Raw genomic sequence first — 22,689 nt, 5'->3', positions numbered from 1 at the left:
TGTTTAGTGAGGGGAGATCATATCTTGGAGTCAGGTAACTTTGGATGGAGATTAACATTATAATTAGGTTACAGTGAACTGAGTTCATCCACGGAGAGCAATTTCACCACACTTGCTGACTCAGCAGCTGGACACCTTCTCCTGTCTCCCCTGGCTGACAGGTGCTGTGTAGTTTATCAGCTGCAGAGTACCACCAAGTTCCCCTTCCTCCAAGGATTTCTACAGAGCCTGGCTGTGGTGTCTCCACTCCTCTCCACCCTCTGTTCCATCCCTTTTGGTTGCAGATCATGTGTATGGGGAGTCATTGTGAAGCATTCCATCCAGGGAGCAGCAGCTGTATTTTACCCTGTAATTCCACAGTGTTACAATCTATGTTGGAGTGTGAATGTAACTTCTCAGTTTCTGCTTATTTTACCCCCAGCCCTCTCTCCACCAAGACAGAAGAACCCTGTCACTGCATGAAGGCATTTCAAAGAGAGATGAACATTGGGGTAGATCTGAGGGGCAGAGCAGACTGGTTGTCTGGCCTCTGTCCCATCACTTTATTTGTATAGTTTTCATCAGATACAAATAGTCTGTGCTGTGGGCAAAGTCAATGATTGTAGTGCTCTTCCTCCCTGTCTGAATTGCTGGGGTTTGAGGAAGAACAGCAGCTTTCTCTTTAAGGAGTGGTTTTGGGGAATTTCTACATTTTACTCTATAGACATGGAAAAAGGAGGAAGTGTAATTAATGTAAAATCTAAATAACAGCATTTGAGAGACAAGTCATCCTTCAAAAGTACTGCATGTTAAAAATCCTTGTGAGTTTTATGATTGGAATTTCTTGAGGTTACTATACATGAAGCTACTGACATTTCATCACATTATCTGGGACTTATAAAGTATCCTAAAACCCAATGGAAGTTTATGCAAAGCTTATATCATGAATATTTTTATGGAGACTGAAGATGCCATAAAAGAAAAAGACTTTTGAGATATGGAGTAGACAAAACTGCCCAGAGCTGTGCAAAAAGTATGCAATTGGCAGATATTGTCCATGCTTCAGTACTGTTAGACCTATAGGGTTTCTAAAAAAGCATCAATCTATCAACTCATAAGGAGATGAAACAGAGGTCATCTTGGAAGGACTCTTCTCAGTGTGATGAAAACTGAAGCAGCCACTTTACAAATCAGCAACTTCAGTTGATTAAAAGAAGCGGCTGGTTCATTTGTTGGAGTAATGTAATTTCTTACTGTATCTGAAATGGATTGGCCTATAAATTAACACTCAGGATTGGCAACATACACATGAATGTGCATAATGTAAGACTTTTGAATACCAAAATAAGTACTCGATGGGGAATGGGGGCCGAGCTAGTCTTCGAAAGAAATGACTTGTGAGTGGTATTTGTGAATCAGTTGGTTGGTAAGGCTTGGTTGTTGTGTTTGGTTTTTTTTTTTTTCTGGACAGGTTCAATAGCTGTCCTGTTTGCATGAACACAATGGACCCTGCTTTTTAAAGTTTATTTTATTTTATTTTACCTTTTTTTTTGTCTCTGAGTATACTCCATGGTTGTGATACTTGGACCTTTTATCACCAGTGTTTCAAGTGTGTGTGTGTTGAATTACTCTCAGTTGTAACTGGAAGATCTAGAATAAAACTGGTGAATATGCTAACAGAAAGTATCAGTAAAAGCTAACACTTCCTAGGACATTGAACCAGGGAATATGACACTTTCCTCTCTCTGTCTATTTCTGTAGTTGTTTTTAGGAAGGCAGGTGATAGGGTGGTGTTTGTGACCTGCAACAGATGTTCTGTATCTTTTTTCCATCCTGTAGACAGAATGAACTTCCCGTGGATAAAATGTAAGTTGGTGACAGCTCTGGATTTCCGTACTGGAAAGACAAGTGCCATTAGTGGGGAAACACTGGGGAAATGCAAGAGGCCTGATAGCTAGACTGCTCCATTTTCAGGGGACGAGGAAATGTCTAGGAACTGAATAGAGAGAAATTGTGAAGGACAATTCACATCCCAAATAGAAGAAGGAAGCAGCACTGAGTAGAGTTAAGGCAAGTGACGATTGGTAGGCTGAACACTGAACAGAAGAGGACAAGAAGAGTTAAATGTTTCCAGATGACAATAGGTATCCAGAAGGTGAACTATGAGAGATACCTTTAAAAGCTCCAGATGGTCAAATGAAGAAAGATGGCTGAGATACCTCTGTTAGTAGCAGTTCATCCCAGCTGGAAAGGAAATCAGAAGTGTTCTCAAAATATCTAAGTAACCAAGCATCCTGAAACCAACATACATGTCATTTTATTGGTAAAGTAGACTTCTGAACTTGGTAGTCGGTATGCAATGGTGCTAATGATCCTCATTAGCGATCCTCATACTGATCCTCATAGTGCTTCTCCATGTCATGGTGGTGGGGAAAACCATACAGAACATTCTGAAAGTATTCAGCTTGATAGTTATGTAGCAACAGTAAAATGTTTTGATTTGGAAGTGGAATAAAATGCCACTGTATTTTGAGTTTAGATGGAATGAAGACAAGACGCTTGCGCTAGACTAACCAGAAAGACATTATATCAATAATAAGATAAAGAAATGAGCTGATAAGTGAGAGCAGTTTAAGCATAAAATTGTGATATTGAAAATATAACGAAGACCTCCAAAGGAAGTGAAGGAATAACAACCAGGCAAAATTGCTCACGTACAAGCAAAATTTGATGAGATTTATACCAAACTCATTGAAGTGAAATGCTGCCCTACAGTTTATCTGTCTTCAGAGGAAGAGTGGGGAATGTGTATTCTTTTCAGTTGTGGAAAACTTTAGAGAAAATGGTCCTGAGTAGTGAAGGCCTGGTGCCCTGAGAAAGAACACTGGGTGATCTCCTGTGTAACAAAAAAAAAGTGGCTACATTCTACCCAGAGCAACATGGTACTTGGGAAATGGCATCTTCACGGTCAAAAAAATTTACATAACACATGAGTGTTTCAGGAGAGTAAAATCTAGGAAATGTAGAGAAGTTATATCACTTCTTTATTTGGCATTGGTGCAGTTGCTTTTCCAATGCTCAGCTTTTTTTGAGTATCCATAAGCCTGTTGATAAAATTGTAAGGGATTGATCAAAGGACTGGATACTTTGCCTTGCGGTGAGACATTCTGGAATCTTGCTCTGTTTGTCTTACCCATGAGAAAGCTTGGACTTGACCTGATCAGAGGATATGCATTGGGAAAAAAAACTTTGAAAAACTGTTAACAAACTGGCAGACAAAGATATAAAAAGGTCCAGTGGTTGGTCCTTGAAGTTCAAAATTCCACTGCACATTTTCAACAGTGTGAGTGATTAGCCCCTATGATATCTTAACAAAGGTTGTGGTGGTTTCCTTACCACTGACAATTTAAAAATTAAGATTGAATGGTTTCTCAAATTATATGTTTCAGTAAAGCAAAAGTTCTGTGGCTTCTTTGTACAGGGCATTGGCCTAATTGTTCATAAAAATCCCCTTTGACCTTGAATTTTTAAATTCTCTTAAAAGATAATTACTAGAAACAAGCTAGTCTTTTTTTTTTTTTTTAAATTGAAGTTTTCTGCCTAAAACTTACTTTTGCTTTTACAAAGTTCTAATGAAATATATATATCTTTCATGGCCAGCTTCTGTTCATACCCAATCAGATGTTTTTCAGTTGTAGTGGACTTGCAGTGTTACAGTCTCAGTGCCTTGATATACTATATAGTATTGGTTTATCTATAAGACTGTATTTTTGTTCAATACCTTGGCACCCCTGAAGACATAAGCCAAGTACAAATGTATTTGATTGAGATATATATGGGATGTCTTCAAAGCATTAATTTAATTCAGGATTATGAAATCTTCTGTTTTGCAATAAGTGCAGCTTGTAGTGGTCTTTTAGTTCCTCACCTCCTCTGAGTCTCATCTGCACATCTCGCGTTTACAGTGGTAAGTGTCTTGGAGACATTTCTGCTAGATCTGTACTGAAATCCAGTCACCAGCATTCCTGTGGCTGCAATCCCAGTTAGGGTGAGAGTGTCATTAAGCTGGCCATTGTATCAGCAAGCTCGGTTTCTGACTTCAGAGAGCTCAAAAGACCGAAGACTGCCAAAGAGAGACACAGCGACCAGATAACAAGTGATATTAGGGACATAGCGAGCATGTTAGCCTGGCTCTCTAAGGAAATGTTGTTTAGGGAACAACTTTACAGCTTGTTTCTCTGCCAGGATCTCATCTTTCTTCAGCTGGTTTTGGATTCATTTGTCCACTTCAGCCTGGTTTTTACAGAAGCATAAAAATAACCAGGTTCTTGTGGTGAACTGAAGCACCAGGTTCAAAAGAGCTTTGTAACACCCAACAAATGGGTATCCAAGAAAGACACAAATTAGAAGCAGTTGTACTATGGGCTGCAGGACAGCAAGATCACAGAAAATCAGATGATCTAAGTTCTCTTGCTTACAGAACAACTTGTATTCTTGTGGGGAACAGGCTAGACTAATTTTGATTCTCTTGTGATTTCAAATAGTCATAACAACTCACTTAAAACTGCTTCAGCAATGTGGCTTAAATACATTTGATCTAGACAAGAGTTAAAGTAATTAGCTGATATTTGATTTTATTTGATATGGATCCAAACCATGAAACTTTGAACACCCTTGGGGTTCAGAAGTGTTTCATTCAGTGTTTGGGTACTAGTCTGTGTTCTCAAGTAACCTTTTGAAACTTGGCAAATTTAATACCAGATTTAAAATAAAGACACTACATGGGGAATCAAGTCTGTAAATGTTTTTTTTCTTTAACTGTAGAGGTGCTTTGGACTATAGCTGTAGAAGGAGACGGAATAGAAAATGTGTTACCTGTATTAAGGTGTGTGCTTGTGTTTATATGCAGTGTTCACACCTGTGTGCATACTTTATGTGGCTGTACAAAACGTTAATCCTGCTGCAGGGACCTTAAAATCTTAATAGAGAACCAAGGCAATCATGCGCTGTGAGAGCCAGAGGATGGTGCTAACTTACAGCATGTGTGCATTTTCAATTTTGTGATGTGATGACAGCAGCACTCTGACAGTGGTTAACATTTGTGGGCCTTGTGGAAGGAGCAAAGTCTCTATGAGGGATTTGGCTGGAGGAGACCTGCCTGCCTGGCACACAGAGATGAGGAGGGTGTTCCTGTCAGGGTTGAAATAAGGATGAGTAGCATGATGTTTTACATTGCATGTGATGCACTCAGTAATCTGGAATGTGATAGACCATGTTTTATAAGCTTTTTATTTTTTATTGCAAATAAATATAGAGGGGGAAAAAAGAAGTAGGGGAAAAAAAGAAGTAATGAAGAAATTAAAAAGGAAGTGTATAGATATTTCTGTTGAAGGCAGAGGTGTTCGCTTCCTCTTCAAAGAGCAATTATATGTGAACTGGAAAAGCTGTATGTGATAACAGTACATCCAATTTGCTGTGTTAAGAAACTGAGATGGGAAGGGAAGAATTTGAGGCAAGGAGGATTTAATAGGATTTAATTATGGCCTATGTATATAGGGCCAAAAGAGGCACAGTTAAGTGGGTGGGTATCTTCAAGATGGCATCCTTACGTGACCCCAAAACCAGTGCTATGGTATTTGATTTGTGAATGTGTATGTTCATTGTCCAAATAATTTGTTAGTAGATTATATCACAATTTTCCCTGGCTCTGGGAGAAATTGAAATAATGGAAAGGTTGCAGAATTCAGACCTTCCCGTGAAGCTCTGAAAAGAAAACAAGCAACAACAATGTGGAAGAAGATCGATTTGGTGCTACACATTTTACAGTAATTTACGATATGCAGATTACCCAGAAATTATTCAGTTTAATGCCTAAACAGCACAGTGGGAAGTTTTCAGATTCTTTCACAAAGTTTGCTCTTTGTGAAAAACCATATTATCATATACAAATCATATTATCATATACAAATCTTCCCCTTACCCTTATAATTCTTCAGTGATTTTAAATTTCTTAATGTGCTAAAGAAAGAAAAAACCTAGGAGACCAACAGGGAAATTAATCAATATGTGACCATTATTTAAGTGATGAGTTTGAACACTGTCCAAATTCAATGTGTGAATTAAATAATTATTCATTTAAGTAACAATAAATACAATATATCTGAGGATTTCAGAGCAGTTACAAGTTTTGAATCTCAGAGCATTTCTATAAGAAATTAAAAATACAGCTATAGAAATAAAAAAAAAAAAATTTAAGGCTGCTCAGGAGATGAAGGAGGAGGGTCCAGATGTCATAGTTTGGGAACCTATAAAATTTACAGAATTAATATATTACTGAACTCTTTAATATATCTTGAGTTGACTTTAAGCTGTGAAAGATGTGCCATCCATTTCCTGAACAAATAATAGCATAGGCTAATGGAAGATCATTTCATGCTGTTAGCTCCTTTTCTATGGAGCTGAAGCCAAGAGGAGTCAGCATAATTAAATTTGCCTGAAGAAAGAAAGGGTTATCAATAAAGATAGCTTGCCAGAAATAGACAGAAAAGATGCTTGGGAAGAGTAACGTGGCAGCAATAAAAGAAAATTGGACAGTAGAGTTGCACAGTAGAGTCAAACTCTACAGACACATTTTGTGGCAAAGAAGTCAGAATTTTCATGGAGATCCATGAGAGAAGATGGCAAAGAAATCTACATGTTTCCAAAGCCTAATTCTTGCTCCACAAGATCATAGAATTGTTTAAGTTGGAAAAGACCTTTAAGATCATTGAATACAGCCATTAACCCAGCACTGCCAAGTCCACCACAAAACCATGTCCCTAATCACCACATCTATACATTTTTTTAATAACTCCAGGCATGGTGATTCAACCACTTCCTTGGGGAGCCCTTTCCAAGGCTTGACAACCCTTTCCAGGGAAAAAGTTTTCCTAATATCCAATCTAAACCTCCCTGGCACAGCTTGACGCCATTTTCTCTTATCCTATTGCTTATTACTTGGGAGAAAAGACTGAACTCCGCCTTGCTAGACCTTTCTTTCAGGTATTTGTAGAGAATTATGTGCTCCCTGACCTTTCTTTTCTCTAGGTTAAACAACCCCAGCTCCCTCAGAAGCTCCTCATAGAACTTGTGCTCCAGACCCTTCACCAGCAACACAGCACTTCTCTGGATATGCTCCAGCTCCTCAGTGTCTCTCTTGTTATAAGACCAGCACAGATTTTGAAGTGTGGCCTCACCAGTGCCTAGTATTGAGGTACAATCAATGCCCTGGTCCTGCTGGCCACACTATTTGTGACACACACCAGGATGTCACTGGCCTTCTTGGCCACCTGGGCACACGCTGGCTCATGTTCAGCCAGTGGGCAGCTTTCCAGCCACTCTTTCCCCAGCCTTTTGAATTGCATGGGCTTGCACCTGTGATGCAAGTGCAGCACCCAGCACTTGTCCTCACTGAAATTTGTACTCTCAGCCTTGGTCCATAGATCCAGCCTGTCCAGATCCCTCTGCAGAGCCTTCCTACTCCCCAGCAGATCAACACTCCTGCCCAACTTATGTCATCGACAAGCTGACAGAGGGCCGCCTCCAGCACCTTGTCTGGATCATTGATAAAGACATTAAACAGGACTGGCCCCAGCATTCAGCCTTGGAGAGCACAACTGGTGACCAGTGGCAAGCTCTGTTTACCACCACTCTCTAAGCCTGGTCATCCAGCCTGGATTTTTACTGAATGAAGAGTACAGATATCCCAGCCATGAGCAGCCAGTTTCTCCAGGACAATGCTGTGGGAAATGGTGTCTAAGGCTTTACTAAAGGCCATGTAGAAACATCCACAGCCTTTCCTTCATCTATTATATGGATCATCTTGTCATAGAGGAAGATGACATCAGTCAGGCAGGACCTGCCTTTCATATCATGCTGGCTCGGCCTGATAACATGCTTGTCTTGTGTGTGCTACATGATGGTACTTAAGATGATTTGCTCCATGACCTTCCCTTCCTAGGTCAGACTGATGGGCCTTATCCTTTTTCTGACTCATCTTCTAGATGGTTGTCACATTGGCCAACCTCCAGTCAGCTGGGACCTCCCTGGCTGACCAGTAAATGATCCTCCACCAGATCCCCCAGTATCCTTGTGTGGCTTTCATCCACATAAATTTGGATAGGTCTAAGTGGTATTGCTGACTATTCCCCATGGATTATGAGGGCTTCATTCTGCTCTCTGTCCCTGTCATTCAGCTCAGGGTGGCTGGGTACCAGAAAAAGACTGGTCTTATTACTGTTACAGACTGAAGAAAAGAAGACATTATGTACCTCAGGCTTTTTCTTATCCTTTGTCACTGTGTTTGTCCCCACATTCAGTAAGGAATGGACATTCTCCTTAGCTCTACTGCTGTTGCTAATGCATTTATAGAAATTTTGTTACTGTTTATGGAAGTAGCAGATGCAGTTCTTATTGGGCTTTGGCCCTTGTAATTTTTTCCATGCATAATCTCATTCTATCCTTGCAGTCCTCCTGAATTGCCTTCCTCCTTCTTCCAAAAATTATAAACTCTGCTTTTTTTTTCCCCCAAGTTCCTGCCAAAACTCACTGTTCAGCTAGTCTTCTTTCCCCCTGGATCATCATTTGGCATGTGGTACCTGCCAGCTCCTGTGTCTGTAGGATTTCCTTCTTGAAGACTTTCTAGCCTTCCTGGACTCCGTTGCCCCAAGGCAGAGGTTTTGGTGACCCCCTTCCTTTCTTCTAAGAACCGAAAACTTACCATTTGGTGCTCACTATGCTCAGGATGGGCATAGTGACCTCCAACCATCACATCCTCCACAAGTCTTTCTCCATTCCCAAGCAACAAGTCCAGGAGTTACTTTCCCTAGTTTGCTCCCTCACCAGCCCTGTCAGAAAGTTATGTGCCTTCATGTTACAGGAATCTCCTAGGCTCTTTCCTCTTTGCTGTGCTGTGTTTCAAACAGACATCTGGTAAGTTGAAACTCCCCATAAAAACAAGGGTGAGTCATTGTTAGACTTCTCCCAGCTACTTAGAGAATATTTTATTTGCCTCTTTCTCCTGGCTAGAGGGTCTGTTGCAGACTCCCACCATGATATCTGCCTTGTTGGCCTTCCCCCGGGTCTTACTCAAAACCACTCAACCCTATCCTCACCATCAATAAGCTTAGAGAACCAAAATGCCCCTTCCTCCACCAGAACAGCAGACTGACAGACCCTGCTAGTACCCTGTCTCTCAGGCACTGGCATGCTGCTCTCAGACTTCAGTAAGCTTTATTTTATCCTTTTCTCCCTTCAAATATCTTTAAAGCTCTTTCAGCGCGTCCTGCTAACTCCCGTGGAAAGATCTTGTTAGAAAACGATCTTTAGCTACATCCATATGTATAGCATTTATCTGTATCCATGTATATATGTCCATGTATGTATATGTATATGTATATGTATATGTATATGTATATGTATATGTATATAGTAGCCTTTAGCTATATTCCTGCTGTTCAACAATTGGCCTGGCGCTAAATCAAAATCATATACATTATTTCAGCTGTTTGAACTCCAAATGACACTCTGAGTAGTGAATAAGTTCAGGCATCTTGCTTTATTCCTTTTAACTCTTTTGTTATAATACAGGTTTCTCTGAGGAACCTTGAATAAGCTGGAGGTAAAGATTTACTGAGAGTGACATCCAAGGAGACTAAAAGAGAAGTCAGAAGTCTACAGGATTACCCACTGTGTGTTATGCAACAATTGCTTTTGTGTACATGGTCACATATTATTTGATGTGGTTACAGTAAGGCAATCCCTGACCGCAGTGAGAGGAGGGATGCATCCATGCCTGGTTTATAATTTGTTTGTCTCGTATGTCTTTGAATACGTGGATTGGGAATGAAAATAGTTACGAGATGAAATGCAGGAAAAGTTCTATCTCAAGTCTTTTAGGCAACAGAAGGTGGGAATTGTTTTAGGAGTGTAAGGCAGTTGGTCTGTTAGGGTGTATCATTACTAAAGGGTTAACAGAGTGCTGAAGAATCATACATATACTGTGAAGGCTAAAGGTTCTTTTCCCTTCAAGAGGATCTCACCTAGTCAGATTGGTACTAGAGGATGACAGCACTCAGAAAGTGTTCCACTGACTGAGCTGTTTCACACCAGATTGCTTCTTGTCCTGCCTGCCACCCACTAGGATTATTTGTACAAGATCGGAGTTGAATCCTGTCATGCTGAACTTAGTGAGTCCTGTGTGGGGGATGGGAGCAGAGAGGGAATTGGAATGTGGTGTACAGATGTGTGAAGGTGAGAGTAAAGCTTATCAGCTACTGGTTCCAGAGGGTGGTGGGCTTTTCCTTGTTTTTTTTCCTGACTCTGCTGGTGAAGTCATCAGCTGAATAACCTCAATTATCCAGTCATACAAGGTAAAAGTACCAGATCACTGCATAAGGGTGTGAATAATTTTAAATATTTAAAAATGTAACAATTAAACATAGGCCTTTTTGGTGAGCTGCTCCCTGGGTGGCCTCTATTAAAAACCTCTTGAGACTCCAAAGACATTTTCCATTGTTGCATAATATTTTTCTTTTGTTTTCGGTAAACCAGGTTTGAACTGGCAAATTTCTGTAAAGTCCTGTAGCCAATTTAATATTTAAAACAGACCTGCAAAGTTGTGCTTGTTTTAGGAATGTCTTGAGTCTTCCTCCCTCTGCTAACCTACTGTGCTGACCCAGCACCTGAGAAGGACTTGACAGCCCATGGGGAAAAAGGAGTGTTCTGCAACTCTGCAGAAAAGCAAGATAACAGAAGCTCATAAGAACAAAGAGTGATATGGTTGAAATTTGTGTTGCAGTTATCAGCCAAGAAATATTAAAAGAAAAAAAGAAAATAATCCAACAAAATCAGAGCATAGACTTTGAATGCACAGCAGCTGGTGACCTAAAATGGTAACCTGCACTAAATGTGCTCCTTTGGTAATGGCATATGGTTTTCATCCTAGAGAAAAAGGCACTTAAAACTGCTTCTCTTTTCTTGAAAAATTTGCCTTAATACTCAGGTCAAGAAGAGTCTGCAAGAAGACAGCTGTTCTAGGACCCTGAGAGCGAGGGGACAGCACACATTGCTAGTGCTGTACCTGCTCTGCAGAGACTTCTGTACTCTGAATATTGCTCGCTTCACAAATCAGAAATTACATTAGTGGTGTTGCTCAATTTCCATGGGCATATCATTCCATATGCATATATCAGGGTGCTGAAGTTCTTATATTTTGTTGCTGTTTTGTGCTTATGTCCCCCAGCTCCAAACTAGAATCCAGCATTGCATTTTTATCTAACTTTATACCGTGAGCTTTATAAAGCTTGGTCTCTGCTTGCCTGTGCCTGTATTTTAAATGTGTTTAAAATCATTAAACTGCCCTACATACAATTAAAAATGTAGAGAGTGGATTTTTTTTTATTCAGTGCCAATGCAGATGTCTGAAAGTGAGTTCTGAAGAGAGGGTTTCAGAACCCTCCTTTCAAAACTTTTTGTAGTCATGCAAAAGATGATCAACATTTTAGAGGATAGAGGACCTCCAGCCAAAGTACTTTCCAAATGACCTTAAAGTGTAATTTATGTTTTTATTTTGCAGCTAACTATGGGCCAAATCCAATTTGCAAAGGTTGCTTATCTTGTTCAAAGGATAATGGGTGCATCAGATGTCAGCACAAGTTATTCTTCTTCCTGCGAAGAGAAGGGATGAGACAGTACGGTGAATGCCTGCACTCCTGCCCGTCAGGGTACTACGGACTGAGAACGCCGGACATGAACAGATGCTCACGTGAGTAATTTCTTGAATCCTTACACTCTTGTTGGAGGGCCATAATTCATGGTCGGTTTTTAAGATGATATGTTGTGAAACACAGTTGTATTTTCACAGATGTCTCAAGATCATCTGAAAACTTCTTTGCTAAGGAAGGTCCCAGCTTATTCTGAGATATATAACATTCAGCAGATTAGCTAGTTGATGAATCGACCTATTTTTTACTGTTATTATTATTAGTTTAATTAGAAGGGTAATTTAGGGAAAAATATATGATTCACAAAGATACTCCTAGTTTTAAGAAACAAATTCCCGTTCTATGAAAATAAAAAGGATTCAGAATAAATTGAACATGTAGGTACAAGTCCGTATAAACACTGGGTGGGCTTCTTGTAATATTTTTTCTTCCCACACAAAATTCAGGTGACCAGACACCTCACGCCAGACATGCTTTAATATGTAAGTGTTGCTAATTTAATAAAACAGATGTACTATTAAAAACAAACAAACAACCTTTCACTTTTAGTGAAACAATTTATTTGGAAATTTACAACCTGCTAATGTGCAACAAGATTCCCTGTTTGCATGTTTGTGCCTAGAAGCACAACTGTTAAAATCCACAAGTGCTCTGGTATCTCACACTATTTCACCTCTGTCTGGCAGTTGTGCTGATTTGTATAGATTTTTCCATATGCTCATATGGGGAGTATTACCCATATGGATTATTAATCACTGCTGTTACCTCTTATTCCTGTTTAGGGGGAGAATGTTTTTGTCATAGTCTAACCAGAATCAGGTCACCTGACATAAGAACCTGAAGTGAGAAATAGCTTTTCTTTTTTTCCTGCAATAATCAAGTGTCTGTTAAATGTGTGGCACCTTTCCCCTAGTGCTGTGCCATGTCATTGGGAACACAGAATTGTGAGAAAGCATGTGCTGGTTTTCACATCACACATAATCTTGAGACTCACATGAGGTCACTCAGTGGCAGTCTGGCTGGATGAGGAGCACTTATGGCCATGCTTGGACCTGTCCCAAGCTATCCCAACTCTTTCTCCCCCTTCCCTGCGTGGGCTCCATGGATATAGTATTCCCAACTGCTGTGTAATATTGCAGAGTGCTGCCTAATCTGTACCAGGTGGTTAAGTTTTCATAAAAAATTAAATGAGACAGTATATGGTTTATTTATCAATTCTGTAAAGTAATTTAGAATCTTGGCCTTAATTTTCCCAACACATTTGTGAATTCAACAACTTCTGTACTTGAAATCTTTCAAAACTTGGCTGTAAATACTTCCCCATGTAAAAATGTTTTTGAATATAGGAAATAGATTGATTTATTTCTATTAGTCTGTACTGTGCTTGTGAGTAAGGAAAAGTAGTCTGTATTGGCAATATTCTTTACTTTCTTGAAAAGAAAAAAATAGAAAAGTTAATTGCAGAAGGTGGAGGGTGAATTCAAAGTAATTTTTTTTTTTTTTTTTTTTTTTTTTTGGTTTTACCACTTATGGAAAGTAGCCTTTTTCCCTGAATAACAGGATTGATTTTGAGAAGCATAAATGCAAGTTCTGTCTAACCCATACTGGCATGTGTTGAGCACTTGATGTTTATCTCACCCTCATGTCTTTGACAGTCTCCCACTGTGAGAAAAATTATGCATTTATGGACCAGTCCTGGTTCCCCTCTGATGATTTTTGCATTGTATATTTTTATGTTAGTGTAACTGCTAACTGGTGTATTTATACATCACTTCTCTTTTGTTTTCTTGGTTTGGTGATCTTGGTTTGCACATATGAAGCATTGTGGACATACAGACATTTTGTTGATTGAAGTTGAGTTGAAATAAACATCCTTAAAAATGGAATAGGTTTCTTCCTACTTGCTCTTCATAGGTATGCTTACAGATTCCATTGCTCAGATAGTAATATCTCAGCTAAAAATAAGCAAAATTTTGGCTATGTTAAAATCCTTATTGGAGTTATAGGTCTTGAATTACATAAACTGAAATAATTTCTGCCCTAATAATGTCTTCATAGGAACAAAAGCTTATAATTTTTTTTTTTTTACTGGAACACTTTCCCATTTTTAGAACTATAGAACATATTTTTATAGAAAATGTCTTGATTTTAAAAGCCAAACCTGGTCAGTGCCAAATGTAACACAATAAATACCACAGCCAAGTGCAGCAGCTCTAAAATGATGGAAATTTTGGATTTCAAGAAAAATTTTCTTTTCTATATGTAAGCAGTGTGTGTTCCTAGAATTTGCTAAGTGGTTCTAGACTATTTTTCTAGTAACAGTGAATCATGAAATTTGAGACTGCTTGTCTCTAGAAATCAATGCAGTTTCCTGCTGGATATGATTTCCACCTTGAACACTACAGTATGAGTTCAGTCCTTTTGGACATGAACTTGGAAAGTGTTGAATCTCTTCTGCAGAAGAATGCCCAAGAGACGAGCTATGCTTTGTTAATTTTCCAACAAATTTTTTATAATTAATGACTTTGAACTGAACTGCTCCAACAGAGATAATCTCATGAGAAAAAAACAGAACTGAATTGAAAGAGTAAGATGAAACCTGTCAGTTTGGTGGTTGCACTGATTAATGGATCATGCACATCTTGAACCTTTCAATTTAGTCCATGGCTGTAGTAATCTTTATAATTTTAGGAGGAGAAACCACTCAGAGATTAGAAATTACAGCTCCCTTCAGCTTTGGTTGACTACTTATTTGTTTAAATTCTCCCCCTTTCTCCTAGGTGGGCCCAACATTGTAATTTCCCCTTCTATTCACCTTAAGTAAAAACAAGATAAGAGAAACTTTTAAACAAATTGAGCATTTATTAAACACATGTAGGTAATTTAATGCATTAAGAAAGGTAATGAATTTTTTTAACAGTGTTACAAAATAGGAAGACTCCATGAATATGCTGTTTCTTGAATTATACTTAAGTAGTATAGTAGAGCATATGACCCTTGAGGCTGTTGTAATTGCAAGTGTAGCAGTCAGGGCGTTCAATTACCAAAAAAAAATAGCGAAGAAGATGTTGCTGGTCAATGACAGATTGGTGCAGAGTGCCAGTGGACACTTCAGGATGGCAATGTGAAGTTGGATCTGACAAGATCCAAGAGCCTTGGTGCTAACCAAGGCTGCTCTACCGAGCAGCAGAGGGATGGGAGCAGGAGTTGAAAGGAGTGAGTGTCATGGTGATGGGGACAGTCTGGGGATTGGTGAAATTATGCAAGTCAGGTTGTCACTCCTAGTTTGTCTTCAGCTACAGTTAAATTATCATTATGATTAGCACTCAGTAACCCTAAGCATTATGATGAATATCACTCTCATGAATTAATATTTAAATATCAAAATTCCTACAGTATTCTTAATACTCTTTCAGTATTTTCCCCTAAATTGCATCTGATACAGATTAAATAATAGGCCTCTCATGTTTGGAGTAGTGTACTTTCATATGAAAAAAATGAAAATAAATTGTCTTGGTGGAAATCTCCACCCAACCTTCATCCAACCTTCATCCCACCTTCATCCAACCTTTGCCCAACCTTCACCTACTAAAGCTTCTAAAAGACAGTTATCTCAAGAACAGCTGTCCTTGTGTAAAAGGAAACTGGCATTGCAGGTAAAGCAGAAAATACAAACAAGATGGGAGTTTTGAAGTATTATCAAAACTGAAAGAGGATTTATTCATTCATTTAATGAATTATAGTTTTATGGAGGGAATCCCCAGTGCAAAGTGAGGCCAGCTTCCACCCACCAAGCATGTCTGTATCATATCAAAGGGTAGCTTCTGTTGAAAGTTTTTCCTTTAGTCCCTCTTCCACACACACAGAAGAGCTTTTAGCGTGTTACTCCCAACACGTTTTCTGAAAGCAATAATTTAAATGTTGTTTAAAAGTTGTTGTGTCACTTGGATATGAGGGAGGGTTACAAGATGCCGATTTTTCTTTTAATGTTCTGGTCTGCATCTTATTATTGGGACTACATGATTTGTAAAAACCTTGATTTCTTTTCAAGTGTCTCAGGTGGGTGGGAAAGAGGCAAATGTTTTTTCTGAATATTTAAATACACAGGATGTTTGACTCAAGCATTGCATTTAATAAAATACTTGCAGTACACCGTGAGTGTAACAAACCAGATTAGTAATTAAGTATTGTGGTACATCTCCAGAGCGGGTCACCTAGTCAGTTTTGCCTTGCAATTCATTAATCTAGGAAAGTGATTTTGCAGGATCACTGTGTAGACATTGACCAGGATTTTGTTCTTTAGGGACTGGTTCAACCCTTGTGAAAAAGAAATTGTTATTCTAAGGAATTTCCTATAACCCTAAGTGTGGACAAGAAGCCCAACTTGTGTTGCTTATATGAACTCGAGTTTTAAAAGCCCCTTTGAAAAATGCTGGATGCAGGAGTTGGTAGCATTCAGGTTATGTGTGGCTGTGTCTAAATAGAGCCAGTAGAAGTTATCTTTGTCAGAGCAAGGCTTCAAACTGATGCTCACATTCCTTTAACCAAGCAAAGGTCAACACCACTGGAAATATACATTTTTCTTTTCATTTAATCTGCCTATTTTTTTGCCCAATGCCACAAGAAATCTGATCTAAAAAACCTCATATTTCCCTAATTGCTAACAAAGAGTTTTACACAACCACACTCACACACACACTGTTTAAGTATTGTGGGATGCCCTGTTTTGGCCTGCTGAAGTTCAAGAATAAATATTAAAATCTGTTTCATAAATATTGGCTAAATTTGAAGTGTTGATTGGAGATATTTATTAATTGCTATTTCAGAATAGTGACCTTATGGTTTGTGCTTTTTTTTTCCATTATAAAAGAATGAAGAATAAATGAATGACAGAATTACCAAAATTTTTATTATATTGTTGCATAACATGAATAAAAAATGCTTCGTACTGTGCCTTCAGATAGCTGAAGAGAGGATGCAGCTATTGTAGTTTATTTATTGTATTTCATTAGCTGAAGGATTAGATTTTTAAAAAATTAATCATAAAATTATCATAACTGTTCCAAATATAATGGCTTATTCTTTTTAATCTTTGGAATATTTTTCCCTGGTATTTTTTGTAGGTATGTGTGGTATACATCTGATCATTAATAACTAGTTCATTTCCAAATTGACATGTTTTAATATGGAATAGGATATTTCTGAAAAGCCTACACCTGAGTCTGTCATCTATTGCAGGTCATACTGCTCTTAAATTTTCAGAGAAAATACAATATTTCATAAAGATAACAGTTGTTTGGTTTGGTTTGTTTGGGTGTTGTTAAATTTTTAATCTATTCATTATGGTGTATGTCTCCTAGTAATTTAAGAATGGTTATTTTTTGTGGGTTAAGTGTCTCAATAATAGAGAGAAGATAAATCCAGCAAAATTGAGGCTTTTTGCACATGCATACATGTAAACACGGACATCAGATATACTACATGAAAGCATCCACTCAGCTATTCATAGGGTGAACTCATAGAAAAAAAGTATGCTGCTTTCAGTAATAAATTATAAACTGAAGACAATACATATAATACATGCATACTTCCCAAAATAATTTGTTGCATCTCAGTTTCATTGAAATTACTTACACATGAAAATAATTTAGACTGAACATTTTTCCTCCAAAGAGATGTCACTAATTCAAATATAATTAAACTAGGAGTTTTATCTACAGTTTGATTTAAGAAAAAGTAGGATTAGAAGGACATAGAGGAAAATGTGGTAAACAGTTACCTCTAATTCTGTCTATATACCAGATGGATTTCAGGATGACAGTGTTATAGCATTTCTGGCTTTGCTATTTTATTGTTTTATAAGTCCCTTCATTTTTAGTCTTACCCTAACTTTGCTATCTCATTGTTCCTTATGATCCTTTTGATTTAGGATGCAGAATAGAAAACTGCGACTCCTGCTTTAGCAGAGACTTTTGTACCAAATGCAAAAGTGGCTTTTACTCGCACAGAGGCCGCTGCTTTAGAGGATGTCCTGCTGGATTTGCAGCCTTGGAAGAGCTTATGGAATGTGTGGGTGAGTCAAGTAGCTCTTTTTCCAGGAGGCCATATTCAAATATGACACTACTTTATGATGATGCTTACTATTTCTTATCAGGAAATATTCAGTAATGAATTAATATTGATTTCTTTACTGATAATATTAGTAAATTTTTCCAAACTTTAAAATATGCTTCACTGGGAATGTCACTCTCTTGTGACATTCAGAAAGTTCTGTCCTCTTAACTATAAAATCACATTTATGAAGATTTGCAACTCAGAATTTGTAAGATTTCAGGACTTGTGTCAGAACAAACTCTTTCTTTCAAGAGTATTTCTTGCATTTCATGATGGAGAGGACTTGGAAATGTGAACTTCTGAAGTTTTCAAACCCAGGTGACAACCAAATCGGATCTATATATTAGATAGAAAAAAAAGTCAATCTCCTTATTTTAGGAGAGTTTTTGAATAGTTGGGACTGTCATAACATATCAAACATACAGTTTGATATTCTGATTTTTTTTTTTGGTTGGGTTGATGCTGGCTAAAAAGAGTCAGATTCTGTAAGAGATTTTAATTTTGTTTCTAGCTTTTTACCTGCTAATGGTAAAACTGTCAAGTGTTGCTTTCTAACAATGTACATTGTATTCTAATTAAAAAAAACAAAACAAAACAAAACAAAACAAAACAAAAAACCCAGAAGAATTGCTCACTTGTGTTTTCTTTTGCTTTATCAGAAGGCTGTGAAGTGGGTCAATGGAGTGAGTGGGGAACTTGCAGCAGAAATAACAAAACATGTGGATTTAAATGGGGCCTGGAAACAAGAACAAGACAAATTGTGAAGAAGCCAGCAAAAGACACAATACCATGTCCAACCATTGCAGAATCCAGACGGTGTAAAATGGCCATGAGGCATTGTCCAGGAGGTAAGTGTAGCCCATGCCTGAAAAATCTTTATGAGCTGAAGGCCAAATTCTGTCTCTGTTCTTCCAGCCAAGGCTGAAAAGCAGCAATAATGCATCAGTCCTAGTCTGGATAGAGAGACTCCAGGGAAAGGCTCAGCATGGGAGTAATCAGTCCTTCAGCAGAAGGACTCTGAAACTCTGTTTCTCCTAGTGTGGTACTGAGGGTTTTTCAAAGAGGTGCCTCATGGAAGAACTGTAACAGGTTGCAGTTTGAGCTTCAGCATGGAAATGATGCTCATGGTAGAAGAACTACTTGTTCTGCACATAGCAGAAAAGACTATGATTCTAAACCTCTCTGCAGGTGGCACATACAGTGGGTATTTAAATTAAAAGAAGTTAGTTATACATGGCATTGTTAGCTGGAACCATTAGCTGGAACATGATATTTGTTTTAAATATTCTGGAGTGAGGCCAAACTGTGATAGATGTGATACAAGCAGAACAGTGATGGGTATCAAGATTTTCAGCTTGAGACTAGCCTATGGCATTTGCCCCAAGTAAATAAAATCAAATGTCTTTATCATGGTGTTGCAAGACTTAAGTAGTGATGCTGATGTAAGAAAGGAAATCAAGTTTCAAATTTGGGCTTGGTTTTTGTAGACACCAAACTAGAAGGCACATCACTGCTGGAGAGTTTTTGTTATCTTTTAAGTTGAAAAGTTTAACCTCTCAGGTATGGATCCTGACAATTTAAACAGGTTTCAAAATATGTAGGAGATGTGGGCGATCAGCAGGTGGTAAAGATGCCATTCCTTTCGGAGCAACAGGGTTAAATAAAGAATGGACTTCAAGACATCTCTAGTCCAACCTCCTACTGCTAGCTGGGTTAACTGTGAAATCAGACAAAAAAAAAAAAAAAGAAATAAAGAGTTGAAGAATCCCGAGGAAAACCTTAACATGATGAATAAGATAAACCTGAAACAGTCTTAGAAAAGGTACCTAAGTAAGTTGCTTTGTACTCTGGGACTGTTGAAGGTGTCTGTCTTGGCTTGAACATTCTGCCTACCAGTGTGTATGTATGTTATACATAGAGTTTTATCTTATGGATATGGATTAAATTTCTGTAAGCTTCATTTTTTGTCTCTAAGACTGCAAGACAGTCTGGAAGAGTATATAATGTTGATTCTCTGTTATCCAGGCTGACAGTCTGTGATGTACTTTCCTTCCCTGTCCCACTCCCTGTATTCATACACACATGGGCACACACAGGGCACAGTCACAGTGGTACAGGGGGCATCGTACAGCAGAGTTAATCTGCAACCTGAATAAAATTCTCAAAGGCATTGAAGAATGGAACCTACAAAATGAACATCTCTTTAGGAAAGAAGAAGAAAAGGTAAAAATGAAGGTTGATTTGGGCTGCCATGGTATGTGTGTCATGATATCCTTGAATATTAGTCAGCTGCCTCTGCATCAAGGTAGTGAAACTTACCAGTGCTTGCAGCCTGCTGAGTGATCCACTTACTTTAACAGACTCTGAAGCCCAAATAGGGTTAGTAATCAGATCAACTGAGGAAATGTTTTACTGCTGAAATGAAAGGAAATAAAAAGGGCCTATGACAAGTTCTACTAAATCTCCAATCAGTGTTTTCTTTCTTTTCGTTTGCCTTCAAATGAAGGCAGTTTATCTTGCAGTGGAAAATTTGAAAAAATTGCAGAATTTTTTCAACATCATGTGGTACAGATTTAGTTATTTATGTACTCAGTGTGTATAGAGGCAGATATTTTATGGATGCAGCATTCAACTTCTATAAAATCTCCTAGCAAGTAGAAATATGGGTTTAGTCTTGAGAATTTAGTTAGGATACAAATTATTCAAATTGTTGTGAATAGTTTGAGAAGTGTATGAATTTGGACATTCATACCTTTTTATGTCATATTCTCTTAGGTTTTTTCAAATTTTCTTATCTAGCAATTCAGGTCACTGCTTAAAGGTTTTCATCTCAAATTTATCTTTTCAAAGGCACAGTGGCTTTCCTAAGAGTGAGGATATTTATTGCCTAGTGTCCATATTGTCTCTGTATTGATCCATTTGATCATGGATCAAATCTTTGCTTTTTTTTCACCACATATCAGGAAAGTTGTTGCTGCAAATACAAATTAATTGTATTGTATTCATTCATTTGTATTGTATTCATTCACTCTTTCACGGGCTCCAGTAAATCCTAACGATTACATTCCTCTTGTCCCATGATGTGGAATTCCCTGCATTTCTTTTCAGAGATAAAAATAAATGTGTACAAAACTGCAGGTTTGAACTGTCCACATTGAATACAATGTTTAATACTGCTTCTGTGCCATCATAGAAAACACCTCCCAGAGTGTAAGCTCCTTTCTCTCTCCTAAGAAACTCCTGGGAGAGTGTTAGTAGTGTTTGAAGTGCCATGAGTGAGTCTTCCCCAGACCTGGTTATCTCTGCAGGTGAGGAAGCCACAGAGGATGCCCTGTATAAAACTCCTGCTTTGTAGTATGTTTTAATTTATGCTATATACTGGGCTGATCTAAGACCCTGTTCCTTTATCATATTTTAGTTAGCAGATTGTGCTATTAGACACTCAAAATGTTTTATTGCCTATTTGATCACTGTGACATAGTGGGAGGCACAGACACAGCTTACAGGTTCTGGCTGCTAAGGAAGAGGTTCTGAGTCTTTAAAAATATGGTGTTTTCCTAATGTTAGGAGTTTTGTGACTGAACTTTTAAACTGGAGAAATAATAGAAAAAAAATTGTAAGGCTAGCACTTCTGGGAGACTGAAGAACCATAATCCTCTGTAAATGTCAGTTGAGAGGCTGTTAATAAATCCTTTCATCCTAGTGTTCTCAGTACATAAATTCACACAAATGTGGAGAATAAGTATTGGATTATACAGCTAAAATGATTGAAGATTGTGATGGATTAATCTGAGTGCAGGAAGTAAGGATATTTTTGGTAGAATAGGGTCAAATAAAGCACTTTTGTCGTGTGCTTTCTACTTCTCTTTATTTTAAAGTTACTATTTATGGTCCACATTACAGGGAAACATCCAAAACAGATTTTTATGCATTTGCAGTAGAAGGAGATTTAAAGAAGGAGAGTTAAATTCTGTTTTCCTACCAACTATTTCAGTCTCATATTTTTAATGTGCTACCCAGCTGGTCATATGGCTGTGGTACAACTTCAGTTTTTGATGAATGACTTATCACTTTCTGATAAGTCAGAAGTATCTGCAGAGCTGTAGAGATACAAACTGGAATACAAGTGAAAGATGATTTAACTTCTTTCCCACTGAAGCCATCAACATAAGAATAGCATTGATTTCATATTTGTTGCTTAGAGATAGTTTCTTAGTGTCAGTAGTTACTGATTTAACTGTTATTACCGTACGGAAATGTCACATTTGTGTATCTGTTAATGTTGTGTAAGTTACCCCGTGGCTTTAACTGTAATGTGAATTCTACTTTTAGAGGTTAGACTTAGACAAAGGAGACTTGGATTGTTCAGGCCACCTTCTACCCATGCTGGTCTCTTCTTGATAAGGAGTTTTCTCCTCTTTAGTTCAAAAAGAGAGAAAGCCAGAATTTAAAAAAAAACTGATGGGGAAATCAACAGTCAGAAATGTACAATAGACTGATAAATCTTGCTCTCTTCATGTTTTCCCATATATTTACTATAAATATTTTATTTGTACCTCTTATGGTATTTATGTACCTCTTATGTATGTTGCTCATGTTTACCTCAGTAATTGTTCCTCTTTTGTTTGTACACTCTCAAACCTGCAGATTGATTTCATTATTCATATTAAGTGTTGCATTGGCAAGCAAAGCAGCTCTCTGCTGTTTTACTGTTCATCAGACTGAAGTTCTTCAAGCTGTCTGAAACTTGAATATTACTCTATGCCAAACTAATATTTCTTCAAGTGCACATTGCTGGCCCATGTCCAGCCTCTCACCCACAAGCACCTCAAAG

The 22,689-nt window shown here is 38.0% G+C and overlaps 1 protein-coding gene across 1 annotated transcript in view; it reads left to right on the top strand.

Moving 5' to 3' along the window:
* Positions 1-22,689, top strand: part of RSPO2 (R-spondin 2) — a 98,386-nt gene that overhangs the window by 41,379 nt on the left and 34,318 nt on the right. Inside the window, exons 2-4 of the mRNA XM_053978963.1 lie at positions 11,594-11,782; positions 17,671-17,814; positions 18,515-18,703. Coding sequence (XP_053834938.1) covers positions 11,594-11,782; positions 17,671-17,814; positions 18,515-18,703 — 522 coding nt within the window. The remainder of the gene's footprint in view (positions 1-11,593; positions 11,783-17,670; positions 17,815-18,514; positions 18,704-22,689) is intronic.

Source organism: Vidua macroura, chromosome 1 (genome assembly GCF_024509145.1).
Source record: "Vidua macroura isolate BioBank_ID:100142 chromosome 1, ASM2450914v1, whole genome shotgun sequence".
Taxonomy (NCBI): Eukaryota; Metazoa; Chordata; class Aves; order Passeriformes; family Viduidae; genus Vidua; species Vidua macroura.
Note: the sequence above shows the minus strand (reverse complement) of the source record. Positions and strands in the feature narration are given on the sequence as shown.